Source organism: Erythrolamprus reginae, chromosome 8 (genome assembly GCF_031021105.1).
Source record: "Erythrolamprus reginae isolate rEryReg1 chromosome 8, rEryReg1.hap1, whole genome shotgun sequence".
In the NCBI taxonomy this organism is placed as follows: Eukaryota; Metazoa; Chordata; class Lepidosauria; order Squamata; family Dipsadidae; genus Erythrolamprus; species Erythrolamprus reginae.
The window spans coordinates 57,170,413-57,187,759 of NC_091957.1; the positions used below are offsets into that span (position 1 = coordinate 57,170,413).

Here is a 17,347-nt window from a genome sequence, read left to right on the forward strand (position 1 = left end):
TGGTTGGGTGGGGCTGCTGTAATTAGTGCTACAGATAAAAAGAGCAGCGTGCTGGTTTAGCCTCGTGGAAGTTTATCTGATTCATAGTTTCGTCAAGATCGTGGTTTGCTCTTTCCCTTTTCAAGACTGTGTGTGGAATTTCTGGACTTTGGAATTGGACTCAATTTTCCAGTTACTGGGTGAGAAATTGGATTGCATTTAACCTGTGCCTTGTATGTACCAGAAAATCCCTTTGACATTTAAAAAGGGAGTTGTTTATGCTTTCCTGTTGATAAAGACCTTTTGTTTTCCTTCTAACGTGTGGTGTGTGTCTGTTTGGACTAATTACCCTATAATTACGGGTGGTTGGGACACACCAGCAGAATAGTATAGTACCAGAAAAATATGAGAAAGGGAAATTTGTATGTCATGCTATATGTCTGTTTGCACTATTTGCACAGTGCTGGAAAAATGAGGAAGTACTTAAGAGAAGATGTAACTTTAAAACAAAATTGTGCAGAAATGGATAGATTGACATTAAAGATAAAACAAAAAGTACAGAGTATTTCCAATCATGGGACTTGTTTTAATAAATGGTTGTTAATAAGGTTTAATCCTTGAATGAGACCCCCAGAAATTCCCAGTCCTGCAGGGTATTTGGAAGGGACCAAAAATGACCAGTGCAAATGACAAAAAAGTTTTCACAATTGGGGGCATCCAGGAAGCCCACCTTACACTCCAAGAGAGCCACAGCCCACCTCTCCCCCCCACCCCAAGGTAGAGGTTGCACCGGGATGAAGGAAGACAAGCCCACCATGCAAGAGACTAGTTCTCACCTGCCACAATGGGCTTCTGGCAGCCTTTGCATTTAGGCGAATCCTCGTTGGTGACGCATTTGTTGCACCACACCTTATTGTTCTCCTTCAGCATGAAGGGCTCGTTCACCAGGGATGTGGAACACTTGAAGCAGCGGAAACAGTTGTCGTGCCAGTAGCGGTTCTTGAAGTGCAGCTCCTGCAAGAACGAGAGAGAACGTTTGGGGCAGAAGAACAACGGGGTGAAAATAAAAACGAATGGAAGACGCTATAAACTTCAATACAAAAATAGGATCATTATTGTTCTGGTTCACGGGCCTCCGGCAAATTCCAATCTCCGAATTCACTTATTTATTAATAAAAACTCACTTTATTCAAAATCGCGCATACATAAATGAAAATGCAGGGTTAAAACAGCACAGAAGCAAATATGGTACCTCTACTTAAGAACGCCTCTACTTACGAACTTTTTTAGATAAAAACCGGGTGTTCAAGATTTTTTTGCCTCCGAAACTGTAACCGTAAAAGGCAGAGAGAAGCCTCTGTGAGGCCTCTCTAGGAATCTCCAGGGAGGAAACGGCCGGAAAAGACAGGGAGAAGCCTCTGTGGGACCTCTCCAGGAATTTCATAGGAGGAAATAGGGCCGGAAAAGGCGGGGAGAAGCCTCTGTGGGGCCTCTCTAGGAATCTCCTGGGAGGAAACAGGGCCGGAAAAGACTGGGAGAAGCCTCTGTGGGCCTCTCTAGGAATCTCATAAGAGGAAACAGGGCCAGAAAACGTGGGAGGAAACAAGGCCAGAAAAGGCAGGAATCTCCTCCAGTTAATTTTAGTAGTTTTTAATAAATTTTAAATGTTCCGGAGATCACAATGGCTGTTGCCTCTTCTTTTATAGATTTGTATATATTTAATTTTCACAGAATTGTTTAATTGTATGGAGGGAGGAGCTTTATTCCCTACCTTGGAATCGGCCCCGATGGGCTTCCGGCACTCGGCACAGGTGTTGGCGCAGAACTTCTCAAAGCACTTGACACAGCAGTGGCGTCCTTCCTTCTGCACATATTTCTTCCCGTGCAGTGCCGCACGACAATAGTGGCAGTCGAAGCGCTCGGACATGGTGCCCACGGTGTAGCTGCTGGGACCTGCAGTGAGTCAGAAGACAACATGGCAGAGTTGAGGGCCCTGGGAAGCCTTGGGGACCCCGATGGCATCGTTCAAGCCACGCCAAGAAACCAAGCTCACAGTTGGCCCTGTTCTGACAAAGGGGCTACCTGACAATGGAGGTGAGGATGGGCTCCAAAGAGTCCTGGGAGATGCCACCTCCCCCATGGCTCTTGCAGAGGTGTGCTGCTAAGGTGGAACAGCGACGTGTGCTCACCCCAGTGCAATTGTGCTACTGCACCTGTGCAGGTGGCAAAATCACGCACCGAAACACGGGCGCACCTGCGTCTCAACCTGCTATTTTGCTACCTGCACAGGTGCAGTAACATAATTGCACTGGAGTCCGCTAGCATTCAGAGCCGCGGAGGCGAGCACACGTCACCTTAGTAGCTCACCTCTGGACTCTTGGTAGGCTATCTTCTCCCCAGGAGTGGGATTCTACCAGTTCGGGTGAACCCGATGCTCCGACGATCAGCTGGGAGCGAACCGGTTGATTCCAGCAATCAGATCAATTTGCTCCAATGATCAGGGGGGCCCACTCAAGGAAAGCCTCAAAAGACTGGGGAGGGTGCAGGAGGTCAAGTGGACCATGCCCATCCACCCAGCAACCCGGCAGAGAACCTGTTAAAATTTGCTAAAAAATGCTAAAATTTTTGAATCCCATCCCTGACCTTAACCTTCACCCATTGTCTCTACTACTCTACAACACTTTATGCTGCTACTACATTTTACGAGGGTCGCCCAGAAACCAATGCACCACTTTTTTTTTTCTCGGCCTACAGTAATGGTACTAATGCGAAACTTTAGATATACATTATTTGAATGGTCAGCAGTGCTTATGCAAATTTTGTGTTTCTTCAGACAGATAGTGTAGCTGCAGCAGCGTTTCGAAATGGCATCTGTAAGGGATATACGTTACAAGCAGCATGTCATTGAATTTCTCACTGCAGAGAAAGAAACTGTTGGGAACATTCACAAACGTTTGTGAACAGTTTATGGAGAATCTGCAGTCCACAGAAGTACGGTGAGTCGCTGGGCACAGTGGGGGAGACCATTAGAAGACGGAAGTGGCTTTGTGACCAGAACAAGGAGTGGTACCGACAGGGCATACACGCCCTTGTGTCTCGCTGGAGGAAGGCCATAGAACGGAACGGAGATTACATGGAAAAATAGGGTGTGTAGAAGAAACATTGTTCTTTCTTGTGTGTAAATTTCATTGTGTTCAATAAATAATTGTTGAAGAAAAAAAATATGTTGCATTACTTTCTGGCCCTCGTAGCATTAACTGGAGAAAATGATACCGGTACATATATATACAGTGTGTGTGTATATATATATATTTGCATCACCAAGGAGCACTAAAAATAATTCCCAACTCCTTGTCTTTCTCGTGATCTTGAACAAAGCCACATCCACAAGTCAACAAAGCCAAGGAGTTTTCATCCAATTGTTTCTGGCTATTAGAGCAGAGCAGAGCTGGCTCTCTCCTCAACACACCCACATCCAGGGGGGAAAGGGGGCAGGACCCAACTGCTGTTAGCCACATCCTTCCTCTCTAGCTCATAAGGACCGGAAACTTGATAAAGCTGCTGCTATCATAGATAGAGTTCAAGAAAAGTGAAGTGGGAGAATAAAAGACTATAATGGATTTTTTTTTAAAGTCCTTGGACATCTTATTGGCAAGCAACAAGTTGGGCTGAGCTATTCCCGCAGTCTTACATGGAAACCATGAGCCCATTGAAAAAAATAAAGGGGGAAAGAAGATTGTGGCTGGCTGGGAAATATGGGAAGTGAGGAATTTCATTGAATGCTCCCCCCAAACTCAATGGGTTGCCCAGCTCTTAAAAGTTGGGGATGTCTGAACTTTATTTATAGAAACATAGAAGATTGAGGGCAGAAAAAAAGACCTCCTGGTCCTCTAGTCTGCCCTTATACTATTTCCTGCATTTGATCTTAGGATTGATCTATGTTTATCGCAGGCATGTTTAAAATCTGTTACTGTGGATTGAACAACCACATCTGCTGGAAGTTTGTTCCAAGCATCTACTACTCTTTCAGTCAAGTAATATTTTCTCACGTTGCTTCTGATCTTTCCCCCAACTAACCTCAGATTGTGCCCCCTTGTCCTTGGGGTCCTATTAAAAATACTTCCCTCCTGAACCTTATTTAACCCTTTAATGTATTTAAATGTTAATGATCGATGCCTTTTCTTAAATTGAGACTCGATCTAGAACTCCAGACTGGACTCAACGTTCAACAACTACCGTCCCTGTGTGACCATTCGCGGGATGGTCATTGGATCCCTCCAGAACAAGCCAGCAATGTCCAGCAAGACCAGGGAAGGCGCAGAAAACCAAGCTAGCAAACCTAGCCAAGGATATTAATTGCCAACTCATTCTTTCCCTCCCGCAGATTAAAAATAAGGCAATGACTCCATTGTTTTCTTGACTCATGTGCCCTTTAACTGGATTATTGGAATTTGACCTTGCTATATAAAGGGTGTTGTAGCATAGCAACGGGTGTGCAGGCTCGCACACTGCTTGCCACAGAAGGGAAGGGCTGATAAAGGGGAGCACCACACCACAACAACACAGGATGTGTGTTCCAGAGGTTTTGCAGCACCCTCCACAAAAGAATTCCTTCCAGGCATCAAGAAGGGGAGAGAAGGACTTGGCGATCTTCCAACATAAAGAAGGAAGAATCCTGGAAAGCAACTGGAGACAGAGTTTCACACATTAACACAAATTAAGCCATGGTTTCGTGAACTGTGGTTTACTGACTTGGCCGCAACACGGTGGGTTTGCTGTCTGGGTTAAGCCTGGTGGGACATCTAAGACGAATGAAAATAGACCACCAAAGCAGGCAAACTGCCATCCCCTTAAGATCTTTATCGTGGGAATTGAGATGCTTGTGGGTTTTTTCCAAGAAGGCTGTTTCTGCTGTCTGGAATGGCTGGGGTGTTTGGTTTTCTTTAAATGGTGCCCACTGCGATTACATCTTTTTCTTGTCTAGTATTTTAGCTATGTTTCTAAGCCACGAGGTTTAAAAAAAAAGACTTTAATCATCTTAGCTATGCCTCTACAAGTTTGGAAGAGCATAAGATGTACTCATGAGATATTTGGGGAGAAAAACGTGATGTTTTTATAAAGCTTTAGGTTTCATATTCTATAAGCTGCCTTGAGTCGACATAGGAGAATAGGAGGCAATATTGGATGGATGGATGAATAAATACAAAAAGAAATAAATCTGCAAAGCTGTACATTTGATTTGCAGTATTTCTGAGAAAAAGAGACTGCACTTTCCAAGAGGAAAAGAAGGAAGGAAGGAAGGAAGGAAGGGAAAGGAAAGAAGGAAAGTGGGAAGAAGAAGGAAGGAAAGAAGGAAGGAAAGAAAGAATGAAGGAAGGAAGGAAGGAAGATGAGAAGGAAGAAAGGAAGGAGGGAAGGAAGGTACAAAGGAAGGGAAAGGAAAGAAGGAAAGTGGGAAGAAGAAGGAAGGAAAGAAGGAAGGAAAGAAAGAAGGAAGGAAGGAAGATGAGAAGGAAGAAAGGAAGGAAGGAGGGAAGGAAGGTACAAAGGAAGGGAAAGGAAAGAAGAAAAGTGGGAAGAAGAAGGAAGGAAAGAAGGAAAGAAAGAAAGAAGGAATGAAGGAAGGAAGATGAGAAGGAAGGAAGGAGGGAGGGAAAGGAAAGGAGGGAAGGAAGGTACAAAGGAAGGGAAAGGAAAGAAGGAAAGTGGGAAGAAGAAGGAAGGAAAGAAAGAATGAATGAAGGAAGGAAGGAAGATGAGAAGGAAGGAAGGAAGGAAGGAGTGCATGGCAACTACAGAGAACAAAAGATATTCCTTTCTGAGCATCTAAAGATGAAGTATTAATCTTTGTGAGCAGAAGAATGGATGAAGCACCACACACCCAGCCCAGGGAGTAAAAAAAAATCCAACTCTTCATAATTCACTATTAACGTTCATACTAAGACAGTTTCTAGCCCACAAGATTGAGATGTTTGATTTGGAAGTGACTGAGGGGGGAGTTGAGTGGTCCTGCAGAAAAGTTAGATCCAGGAAGGCCAGCAGGGTTGATCAATACTCAAATCAATGAATGAAAAGATGCCAATAATTGAGGCCAAGTGAAGGATCCAGAGTCTCCTTACACAAATCAAGGAGAAATCAAATAAAATCAAACCAATGTTTACGACCGTCACCGTCCAGCATAAACTGGGCCAAAAATACAGGCACACGAAGCATAAAATGCACACAAGGATTATCAATGTGATTTGGAAGACCCATACAATATGTAGGTCAAATAATATGTAGGTCAAATGTACATTGCTCAACAACAATAGTAACTGTGAGAGGGACCTTGGAGTCCGAGTGGACGACCATTGAAATAGGAGCCAGCCGTGTGCAGCAGCTGCCAAAAAAGCCAACACAGTTCCAGGCTGCGTCAACAGAGGGAGAGAATCAAGAACACGTGAAGGGTTAATACCACTTTACAAGGGCTGGGTAAGGCCACACCTGGAATCCTGCATTCAGTTTTGGTCATCACAATGCAAAAAGGAATTAAATTAATTCTTAGATATATTTTAAATTAATTCTTAGATATATTTTACTATGAGTATCTCCTCTATAACCTTCATCATGTATTTTACTATGTGTATATAGATATATACCCACTAAAACCCTCATTGGGAATTGGACTAACTAAATAACTAAATCAATCAATCAATCTATCTATCAATCAGTCAATCAATCTTGAATGCCGGGCCTCTCCGAGGACTCGGGGCAGCTCACAACATATTAAAAAAAAAAACCCAATAGACAATAAAACACCTGAAGTCCAATTAATATAAATAACTAATCTAAAAGCCTTGCTAAAAACTTGAAAACATTAAAAGTCATTCACTCGGATTCAGAACAACAAACACACAACATACCCCGTTGGCCAGAGGGCTAGGGACTAGCATCTTTTTTTTGCAAAGAGCTAAAAACTATCACAAGGCTAAGGATAAAACCATGGCTTGCATTCAATCCCCAAAAGAAATCGGAGCAGCCTTAAGAGCTTCCCGCAGCTTTTGGAAACCCCCTCCCAATCCAGGATGGATGGGGGTGGGTGGGGGGGTGTCACTCAATCAAGGAGGGCCAGGAAAGAAAAAGAAACCCCCCCACCCCCACCCCAGCCTTCTGGCCACGGAAGCAAATGTGCCCCGCAGGGAACTTAGAGCAGCTGCGGTCGCATCGTCTATTCCCACGGTGTGATCCTGGTTTCCCGTTACCTGAGTGTCGGTGGTAAGCCATGGCTGGTGGGAGAGCGAATCGACTTGTGGCCGGGCTGGATTCGAGAGAAGAGAGAGCTGTTGAGCGACCTCTCACTCAGATCACCAGCATATACTTAAGGGAGGCTATTAATACAGGGGCCCCCGGTCTTCCCACACTTGTCCACACCCCTGTGGACTTCATCCCACTCAAAACATCTTACCATTTTAGGAGATCTCCAGGGAGAAGAATAGAGGCCGGACGGAATGAAGCGCCCCCGACATTATAAATACCTGCCGACTTCAGGCTCCAAAACTCTCAAATGCCTGAAGGAACCTGAGACGCAAGAATTGGCTTCAAAGACCAGCCAGGAGGCACAGCATTTCGAAGAGGGACGGCTGGGCCACATCATAAAAGATTAGCGATGACGGGGCCTCAACAGAGTGCTGGGACACTGGCCCTGGGGTTGGGCATATGGGGACCAGGAGGCAGGGAGGGTCCCACTGTCCTTCTCTTATCGTCCACATTCATCTATACTTGCGCTGGTTATGTTTATGTTTATACCTGCGCTCTTGTACATGTTTGGCAAACAGACAAAATCAGTAAATGAAATTTTTAAAAGTGTAGGGTCCGGGACCAAGAAAGTCCCCTACGAATGTCCATGTTGAGGTGGCTAAAGCTACTTGGAAGGCTTATCGACTCTATTTCGTTTTAGTTCGCTCTAAATGTAAATGAGATGAATTCGCCCATGAATTTTGGAGGTGAAAAAAAGGGGGTGATTCTGATAGATGAAACAGAGAGGTAACAGGGAGATAGAGATAGAAGATGATGGAAGATAGCTAGATAGATATCTAGATAGCTAGATAGACAAACAGACAGACAGACAGATATAAGATGGATGGATAGATAGATATAGACAGACAGACAGACAGATAGAAGATAGAAAGATAAATAGAAAGAAGATGGAGGGATGGATGGATTGAGGGATAGATATATAGACAGACAGACAGAAAGACAGATGGATAAGAGATAGAGAGATAGAGGTAGAAGAGAGAGAGAGATAGATAGATAGATAGAGCATGGATAGATAGATGATAGATGAGAGAGGAGAATGGTGATAAATAGATAATGATGGTAGAGATCGTTAGATGATAGATGATAGACAGGCAGACCCACAGACAGAAACATATCACAAGATGAATTGGCAACAAGGTAGAATACAAGCTAAACATCCAGAGCCCATAAACTCAAGGCGATAACATCTGAAGACATTTGGCCCCCAACTGCTCAGCTCAGTCCTTAAAGTTCATCTACTGTTAGTCATCACTAAGATGACAGCTCTCCTGAAAATGTGCTGTGACATTTGAAATAGCCTCTGACAAAGATGGACTTCCAATTGGCCACTGACCAACAGCTTCAAGGGCCTCTTTCAACTCATCCAGGCCCTGTTTGTTTGTTTTTGGCCCAGACTGGAAGGGATGCCCACATAAGCCCTTGCTCTGGGGTCAAAGAGGGGGACACAGTGGTTAGCGTGCAGTACTGCAGGCTACTTTTGCTGATCGCCGGCTGCCAGCAGTTTTGGCAGATCAAATCTCACCAGGCTCAAGGTTGACTCAGCCTTCTGTCCTTCCGAGGGGAGGGGGTCAAATGAGGACCCAGATTGTTGGGGGCAATGTGCTGACTCTGTAAAGTGCTTAGGGAGGGCTGTAAAAGCACTGTGAAGTGGTATATAAGTCTAAATGCTATTGCAAGAAAGAAAGAAAGAAAAAAAGGAAGGGAGGGAGGGAGGGAGGGAAAGGAAGGAAGGAAGGAAGAGGAAGGAAGGAAGGAAGGGAAAGGAAGGAAGGAAGGAGGGAAGGAAAGGAAGGAAGGAAAAGGAAGGAAGGAAGGAAGGAAGGGAAAGGAAGGAAGGGAAAGGAAGGAAGGGAAAGGAAGGAAGTGAAGGAGGAAAGGAAAGGAAGGAAGGGAAGGAGGGGAGGAAAGGAAGGAAGGAAGGAAGGAAGGGAAAGGAAGGAAGTGAAGGAGGGAAGGAAAGGAAGGAAGGAAGGGAAAGGAAGGGAGGGAGGGAGCCAGGGTGGTGCAGTGGTTAGAGTGCAGCACTACAGGCTCCTTCAGCCAACTGCTAGCTGTAGTTCAGCAGTTCAAATCTCATCACCGGCTCAAGGTTGACTCAGCCTTCCATCCTTCAAAGGTGGGTAAAATGAGGGCCCAGTTTTTAGAGGGCGAGAGGCTGATGCTGTAAACCACTTAGTAAAGCGGTATATAAGTGACAGGGAGAAAGCAGGGTGAGACCTTTGGGGCTGTTCCCTGCAGACTTCCTGCAGCTCTTTTTAAGTCTTTGCAAACTCTTCCCAAAGTCAGTCCTGGAGAAGTCCTCTAGACCAGGGGTAGGCCACGTTGGCTCTTCTATGACATGTGGACTTCAACTCCCAGAATTCCTGGGCTAGCATGATTGGCTAAGGGAATTATGGGAATTGAAGTCCACAAGTCTTAGAAGAAGAGCCAACTTGGCCTACCCCTGCTCTAGACTGTCATATTTTGCATGGCTCCATGTTGCAGTATAGCAAATTATGTTAGAATAGGATTGTATTAAATCTGGATTTCTAGCATAAAAAATACTCTATTTCTATAAAACCCAGGACAAGGAAGGGCAATAAACTCGCCTAATCTGCATTCCTGGCAGTTACAACAGGGAAACAAACGGGGCTCAGATAAACAGCTCAAATAAACAAAGTTTTCACCACTCTGGACAGGACATTATAGGATCAAAGGGGGGAAATTTTCATTGCCTGGAGCACACAAACAGCAGGGCAATTAAGGAAGATTAGCCAGATAAAGAAGAAGCCTTCAGAGAAATTAGGTGTGAATAAACATCTGCTTTTAGGAAGTTCCAAGAAGATTGTTTCTTGATATCTATGGGAAAGGAAGAACTCAAAGATACGTTTGAAGTTGTATGGTTGATGTATCATTTTGACATGTACAGTATATGTAATTATACCCCATTTCCTTATGTTCCCAAATAAAAAGGAGCGCATGGCTCTACACCATGTCACTCCACCCAGAGAGAGAATGTGTCCAGGTTCTACTTTCTAGGATTCGCGTTCGTGGGTGACCCCACACACGGCTGGGTTGCTCTTAGCCACTTTTGAAGGCATTGCTTTCATTAGGGACTCAGCTGCATCCACAGCTCCATCCCAGAATAACAGTTGGAAGGGACCCTATACCAGGGGTCAGCCACCTTAAACACTCAAAGAACCACAAAGGTTCTAACATGAATCCCCCCCATTCAATTCTGGAACCAACCGGAAGTCCACTTCTCCAACCATAGAGTCTCCTCCTAGCGCGGCGTCCTTTTTCTTCTACTGACCGGAAGTCCGGTTCCTTCACCATAGAGTCTCCTCCTAGCATGGCCAACTCTGTGTGCTCTTATTATTGGTCTCTGGGAGGAAAATGATATAGATTCTCCTGCCTGAGCAAGGGATTGGACTAGAAGACCTCCAAGGTCCCTCCCCACTCTGTTATTCTGGCCAGTTGCCAGTGATGGGGCATCCACAACTTCTGAAGACAACTTCTGTTCCACCGGTTGATTGTTAGGAATTTTCTCCTTAATTCCAGATTGCTTCTCTCCTTGGTTAGTTTCCATCCATTGCTTCAGATCTTGCCATCTGTCGCTTTGGAGAATAGCTTGACCCCCTGCATCTTTTTAGGAGCCCCTTAAATATTGGATCACTGCCCCCTTAGTCTTCTGTTCATTTAGACAAGTCCCTCACACCTCAAGGTCACAGCTTGGCCTGCCTGCCGGTTAGGTCTACGGGGTGACACCTAACCAGGGTCTTCTCTTAAACCCTCTTGCTCTAAAATGGAAAAGATGAGTAGTAGATGGTCTCACATTTCCCCCATCGCTTGGCATCAGAGAATGAAAACAGCTCCCGCATGGATGAATCATTAGTCACTCCAAGAACAGAAAGGGCAACGCATTTATACTTCAGAGCAACGTTTCACGTTCGGACAACCTACAAGGGCCTCCTTTGACGGTTCCAAAGCCAGTAAGGATTGGGTGCAATGGTGGTTTCATTTGGAAAGCGAGGCTGGCCTCCGTGGGGCCTCTCTAGGAATCTCCTGGGAGGAAACAGGGCCAGAAAAGGTAGAAAGAAGCCTCCCTGGGGCCTCTCTAGGAATCTCCTGGGAGGAAACAGGGCCAGAAAAGGTAGAAAGAAGCCTCCATGGGGCCTCTCTAGGAATCTCCTGGGAGGAAACAAGGCCAGAAAAGGCAGGGAGAAGCCTCCATGGGGCCTCTCTAGGAATCTCCTGGGAGGAAACAGGGCCAGGAAAGGCAGGGAGAAGCCTCCGTGGGGCCTCTCTAGGAATCTCCTGGGAGGAAACAAGGCCAGAAAAGGCAGGGAGAAGCCTCCGTGGGGCCTCTCTAGGAATCTCTTGGGAGGAAACAGGGCCGGAAAAGGCAGGGAAAAGCCTCCCTGGGGCCTCTCTAGGAATCTTTTGGGAGAAAACAGGGCCAGAAAAGGCAGGAAGAAGCCTCCGTGGGGCCTCTAGGAATCTCCTGGGAGGAAACAGGGCCTCCACCCTCCCTGTGGTTTCCCCAATCGCACGCATTATTTGCTTTTACATCCTGTGGGGAAAATAGCTTCTTGCAAACTTTTCTACTTAAGAACCTGGTCACGGAACGAATTACATTCGTAACTAGAGGTACTACTGTACTGGAGCGTTACTCTTTACTCGGGACTCGCTCCATTTGGCACCTTCCTTCTCAACGGTTCACATTTCTTGCTTTGGAAAATGTCCCAGGTTTGACCCTGATTAGCACTGCAAAGACTGGGGGAGGAGAGAGAGAGAGAAGAGGGAAAGGTCTTCAATGCTACGATGCCAACCTAGCGCTGATTGATGGCCCCCTGACTTCCCTGTGCCAGGCAGCTCTTAGCAACTGGGTAGCAACATTTCATTGCAACGACAGGTGAGACTTCAGCAGAAAGAAGCCAAGGAAAGAGCAAATATTTGTGGAGCAGGACGGCGTGTAAAACCAAGTGTAATGCAAAACAAACCAGGATATGTCTGGTGGGTGAGAGCTTAAACAGACGTCAGCTGGGAACAAATGCTCACTTTTCTCTGTTCTCCTTAAATCCTTCAATCCCATCCACCTCCTGGGAGAGACCCTGTCCTCTTGGCCTCAGCTGCCCCACCAGGTGCTTGGCAAGATGCCTTCCGTGGAAGAGGACCAACATTAAAAGAAGAGGATTCATGAGACAGTCGTCCAATGAATTGGGATACACCTGCCAATGCAGGTCTAGGCTGCGTTGACAGAGGGATGGAATCAAGATCGTGTGAAGGGCTAATACCACTTTACAAGGCCTTGGTAAGGCCACACGTGGAATACGGCATCCAGTTTTGGTCGCCACGATGCAAAAGGGATGTTGAGACTCTAGAAAAAGTGCAGAGAAGAGCGATAAAGAAGATTAGGGGACTGGAGGCTAAAACATACAAAGGACTGTTGGAACTGGGTATGTCCAGTTTAATGGAAAGAAGGACCAGGGGAGACTGGATAGCAGCCTTCCCATATCTCAGGGGTTGCCACAAAGAGGAAGGAGTCAACCTATTCTCCAAAGCATCTGAGGGTAGAACAAGAAGCAATGGGTGAAAACTAAACAAGGAGAGAAGCAAATTAGAACTAAGGAGAAATCTCATGACAGTTAGAACAATTAATCAGTGGAACAGAAGTTGCCTCCAGAAGTTGTAAATTCCCCAACACTGGAAGATTTCAAGCAGATGTTGGATAACCATCTGTCTGAAGTAGTGTAGGGTTTCCTGCCTAAGCAGGGGATTGGACTAGAAAACCTCCAAGGTCCCTTCCAACTCTCTTTATTGTTGCTGTTGTTGCTGCTGCTGCTGTTGTTGTTGTTGTTGTTGTTGTTGTTATTATTATTATTATTATTATTATTCTAGATCAGCTTTGACAGCTCTTCAGGACTGCTCCATAAATGGGGAAGGATCTTCTGCAAGCTGTGCACAACTATTGTCTCGGCACCGAATGCCATCCAATGTTTTTTTAAAAAATCCATTAAACAAAAGCTAATGTAGGCAACAATGCATTTGCCCAAACGCAATGAAAAGATACAAAAAGCAGGACTTTGTGGGGCCCATAAATGCAAAATACCTGCATGGTTGTGGTACAGAAAATAGACACACAACTGATTTTTGTCCTTGGGAACAAACAAACAAAAAAATCCAACACCCAGGCTTAAAAATAGTAACGAGAGCAAGTGTTTCTGCTTGGAAGGCTAGGAGGGATGGCTTGTCCTTTTAATTTACAATTTACAGCATTCTGGAATTCTCAGGGGGCGAATATGTCCAGCTGTTCACTTTCGGGAAAGTTGAAACCAACTGCATGGAGGTTTTTTTAATAAGCTGAAGAAGAACCACTGTAAATGCCATTTTCAAATCCATTTCCAGCCTTGGATGAGAGATGGGGTGGCGCAGTGGTTAGAGTAGCACTGCAGGCTACTTCAGCTAACTGCTCGCTGTAGTTCAGAAGTTCAAATCTCACCACCGGCTCAAGGTTGACTCAGCCTTCCGTCCTTCCAAGGTGGGTCAAATGAGGACCCAGATTGTTGGGGGCAAGAGGCTGAGTCTGTAAACCGCTTAGAGAGGGCTGTAAGTCCAAATGCTATTGCTATTGCTATGCTATGACTCTCTCAACGCAATCTACTTCACCACATTGGTAGGAAAATCAATAAAATGATCAATCAATCAGAATAGAGCTGGGAGAGACCTTGAAGGTCTTGTAGTCCTACCTAAGAATGCCTCTACTTACGAACTTTTCTAGATAAGAACCAGGTGTTCAAGATTTTTTTGCCTCTTCTCAAGAACCGTTTTCCACTTACAAACCCAAGCCTCCGAAACTGTAACCAGAAAAGGTGGGGACAAGCCTCCGTGGGACCTCTCTAGGAATCTCCTGGGAGGAAACGGCCAGAAAAGGCAGGGAGAAACCTCCGTGGGGCCTCTCTAAGAATCTCCTGGGAGGAAACAGCCAGAAAAGGCGGGGAGAAGCCTCCGTGGGGCCTCTCTAGAAATCTCCTGGGAGGAAACAGGGCCGGAAAAGGCGGGGAGGAGCCTCTGTGGGGCCTCTCTAGGAATCTCCTGGGAGGAAACGGCTGGAAAAGGCAGGGAGAAACCTCCGTGGGGCCTCTCTAGGAATCTCTTGGGAAGAAACGGCCGGAAAAGGCAGGGAAAAGCCTCCATGGGGCCTCTCTAGGATTCACCTGGGAGGAAACAAGGCCTCCACCCTCCCTGTGGTTTCCCCAATCGCATGCATTATTTGCTTGTACATTGATTTCTATGGGGAAAATTGCTTCTTCTTACAAACTTTTCTACTTAAGATCCTGGTCACAGAACAAATTAAGTTCGTAAATAGAGGTACCACTGTATTGTGAAACATTTTGCTAAGAAGAAAAGTAAAATATATTTTTACAAGGAAGCCTCCTGCAATGTTTTTCATTGAAGACTTCAATTAGGTATAGTTGTGAACTGTGGCTAGTTGGTGGGGTTGCCTTCCACTTGCGCAAAACTCTCCCCCCAACATATCCCTCTCCATCTGTCACTTCTCTACGAGAAGAACAAAGCTTTCCAACCACTCGATGGAGTGGAATCTATTGGAAAGGATTATCTGCAAAGGTTATCCTGCAAAGACTCCGGATGAAGTCTGCTATCTTTGGCACCGAGACAGGCCAAGTGGCGTCCTAAAATTAGCCCGTGGGCCTTGGTCCATCGCGCACCCTGCACCCCTCCAGGAGAACTTGCCAAACACAAAGCGAGGCATTCTCACTTGAAGGAGGGCCTAATCCCTTTGCAAGCCTCTGCCAGCACAAGGGTTTAATTTCCATGGTGTTGAGAAGACAACTCAACACACACACAGGAGGCGGCAACCGGATCGAATGTCCGAGGACTCTTTCTCCAACTAGCCCCAGCCCCTACCAACCCACCCCACAACCACTTGCGGTGAGGAAAGATGCGATGGAGGGACCCAAAGTTAATAATCGTTTCCTTGAGCTGCTGAATGGTTCATCTTGAGAAGCATACATAACTTTCGCCAGACCAATCCTTGAATACAGCTCATCTGTCTGGAACCCGCACTGCATTTCGGACATAAACACTCTAGAAAACGTCCAGAGATACTTTACGAGAAGAGCCCTCCACTCCTCCACTCACAACAATGCAGCTAGACTTACAATCCTAGGTTTAGAAAGTTTAGAACTATGTTGCCTTAAACACGATCTAAAATCATCTGCTACAACGTCCTTCCTGTCAACGACTACTTCAGCTTCAACCACAACGAGCACACAACAGATACAACCTTAAAGTAAGCCGCTCTAAACTCGACTGCAGGAAATACGACTTTAGTAACCGAGTAGTGGATGCATGAAACTTACTACCAGACTCTGTAATATCATCACCCAACCCCCAAAACTTCACCCTTAGACTATCCACTATTGACCTCTCCCGATTCCTAAGAGGTCTGTAAGGGGCGTGCATAAGTGCACCAGCACGCCTTCCGTCCCCTGTCCTAATGTTTCTTTTTTACTAGTATCGTGTATAGGAATATGATTACCGTATATCTTTGTATACCACCAATAGGTACGTGACAAAACAAACAAATATAAATTAAAAATAGATAGATAGATAGATAGATAGATAGATAGATAGATAGATAGATAGATAGATGATAGATAGATAGAAGATAGATAGATGATAGATAGATAGATAGATAGATGATAGATAGATAGATAGATAGATAGATAGATAGAGATAGATAGATAGATAGATAGAAGATAGACAGACAGACAGAGATAGATAGATAGATAGATAGATAGATAGATAGATAGATAGATAGAAGATAGACAGACAGACAGACAGACAGACAGACAGACAGACAGACAGACAGATAGATAGATAGATAAAAGGTTTAAACATCCATTGAGGTTTGGAGGTGGAAAAAGAAGGCTTGAAGTTGCACCCACTCACCCACCCACCCCAAAACTTAAATGTGAGGGCAAACAGGGACACAGAGGGAAAATTCGAAGGGAAAGACATTCAATATCCATTGGATACAACTCTATGGGGATGGGAGCCAAATGGGCTGCAACACAACTCCCAGGAAACCTAACTCTGCGGAATTAATTTATATTAAAACCAATAGGAGGACATCAGCCGAGCGGAATTTAAAGCCGAGTTTAAGTCCTCCACGGGCTGAAAGTATATTGGGTCTTCCTTGAAACCCAACCTTTTACAAACTCTCTGCTCTAGATTGTTAAATCTCCCCTTACTTTTTATGCAACTCCTGGCCTTGCTAAGAGGCGGTTTCCTAAAAACCTCATCCAGATGCCAGAGACAGCTGCTTTTGCAATAATTCCTATGAGCCACCTCGCCAGGCCTCTTCGTCCAGCAATGGATTGGCCCATTCCTTGTGCGACCTGTTGTGGTTGGATCACAGCCAGCTCCTCTGATAGCAGACTTTGAGTCAGATGACCCAGGTCCGTCCAAGCATCGGAGACCTGTGTGGCTATCGGAGGATTCAGACAGTGAGGGGGAAGGAGAGATGGAAGTTGAAGGTTCTGGAGAGATGGAGGTGGAGGCCCCTGCAATGCCTATAGAACCCCCAGCTAGGGCCTTGTCTGAGTCGGATAAAGAGGGGTGATTAATAATCCCATCCTGAATGTATTTGTGAGAAGGATTAGGGGAAGACAGGAACAGTTGCACAGACACAGGAGGAGATCTTGATCAAGCTGAGAGTCATGGGGAATTCTACAGCGTACATAAAAGGGGAGGTTTTGTGGGAGTGTTCTTTGCAGGAGTTATCGTTCATGGTTTAACAGAGAAAGAGAAACAGATCCAGAGTTTTCTCTAAACCAACATCCCTGCTTCCTTGGAGAAACCCAGCCTTTGGACAATTGAAAGATTGTAGCTCTTGCAAAAAAGAGTGAGTACCTTTGATTCAGCCTAGTTCGGAGATATTATTTACAAACCTTGGGGGGGGGGGTTGGATATGTATTATCGACCTTGAAAATAGCTCTTTGGCAGTAAACAGACATTCTTTTGCCGTAATTGCGGTTCTCAGGCAACTTGTTAATGAAATATATTT

The 17,347-nt window shown here is 45.3% G+C and overlaps 1 protein-coding gene across 3 annotated transcripts in view; it reads right to left on the reverse strand.

The window, feature by feature from the left end:
* The window catches only part of FHL1 (four and a half LIM domains 1), a 33,166-nt gene that overhangs the window by 6,120 nt on the left and 9,699 nt on the right, over positions 1 to 17,347 (reverse strand). For 2 of the 3 annotated variants that reach the window (XM_070759984.1, XM_070759983.1), the window contains exons 2-3: positions 1,751 to 1,932; positions 816 to 993 (exon numbers count right to left, since the gene is read on the reverse strand). In XM_070759984.1, the coding sequence (XP_070616085.1) occupies positions 816 to 993; positions 1,751 to 1,906 (334 nt within the window). In that variant the 5' untranslated portion in view covers positions 1,907 to 1,932. Of the gene's footprint in view, positions 1 to 815; positions 994 to 1,750; positions 1,933 to 7,220; positions 7,386 to 17,347 lie in introns of those variants that run through there. The other variant, XM_070759982.1, reaches the window with a different exon arrangement.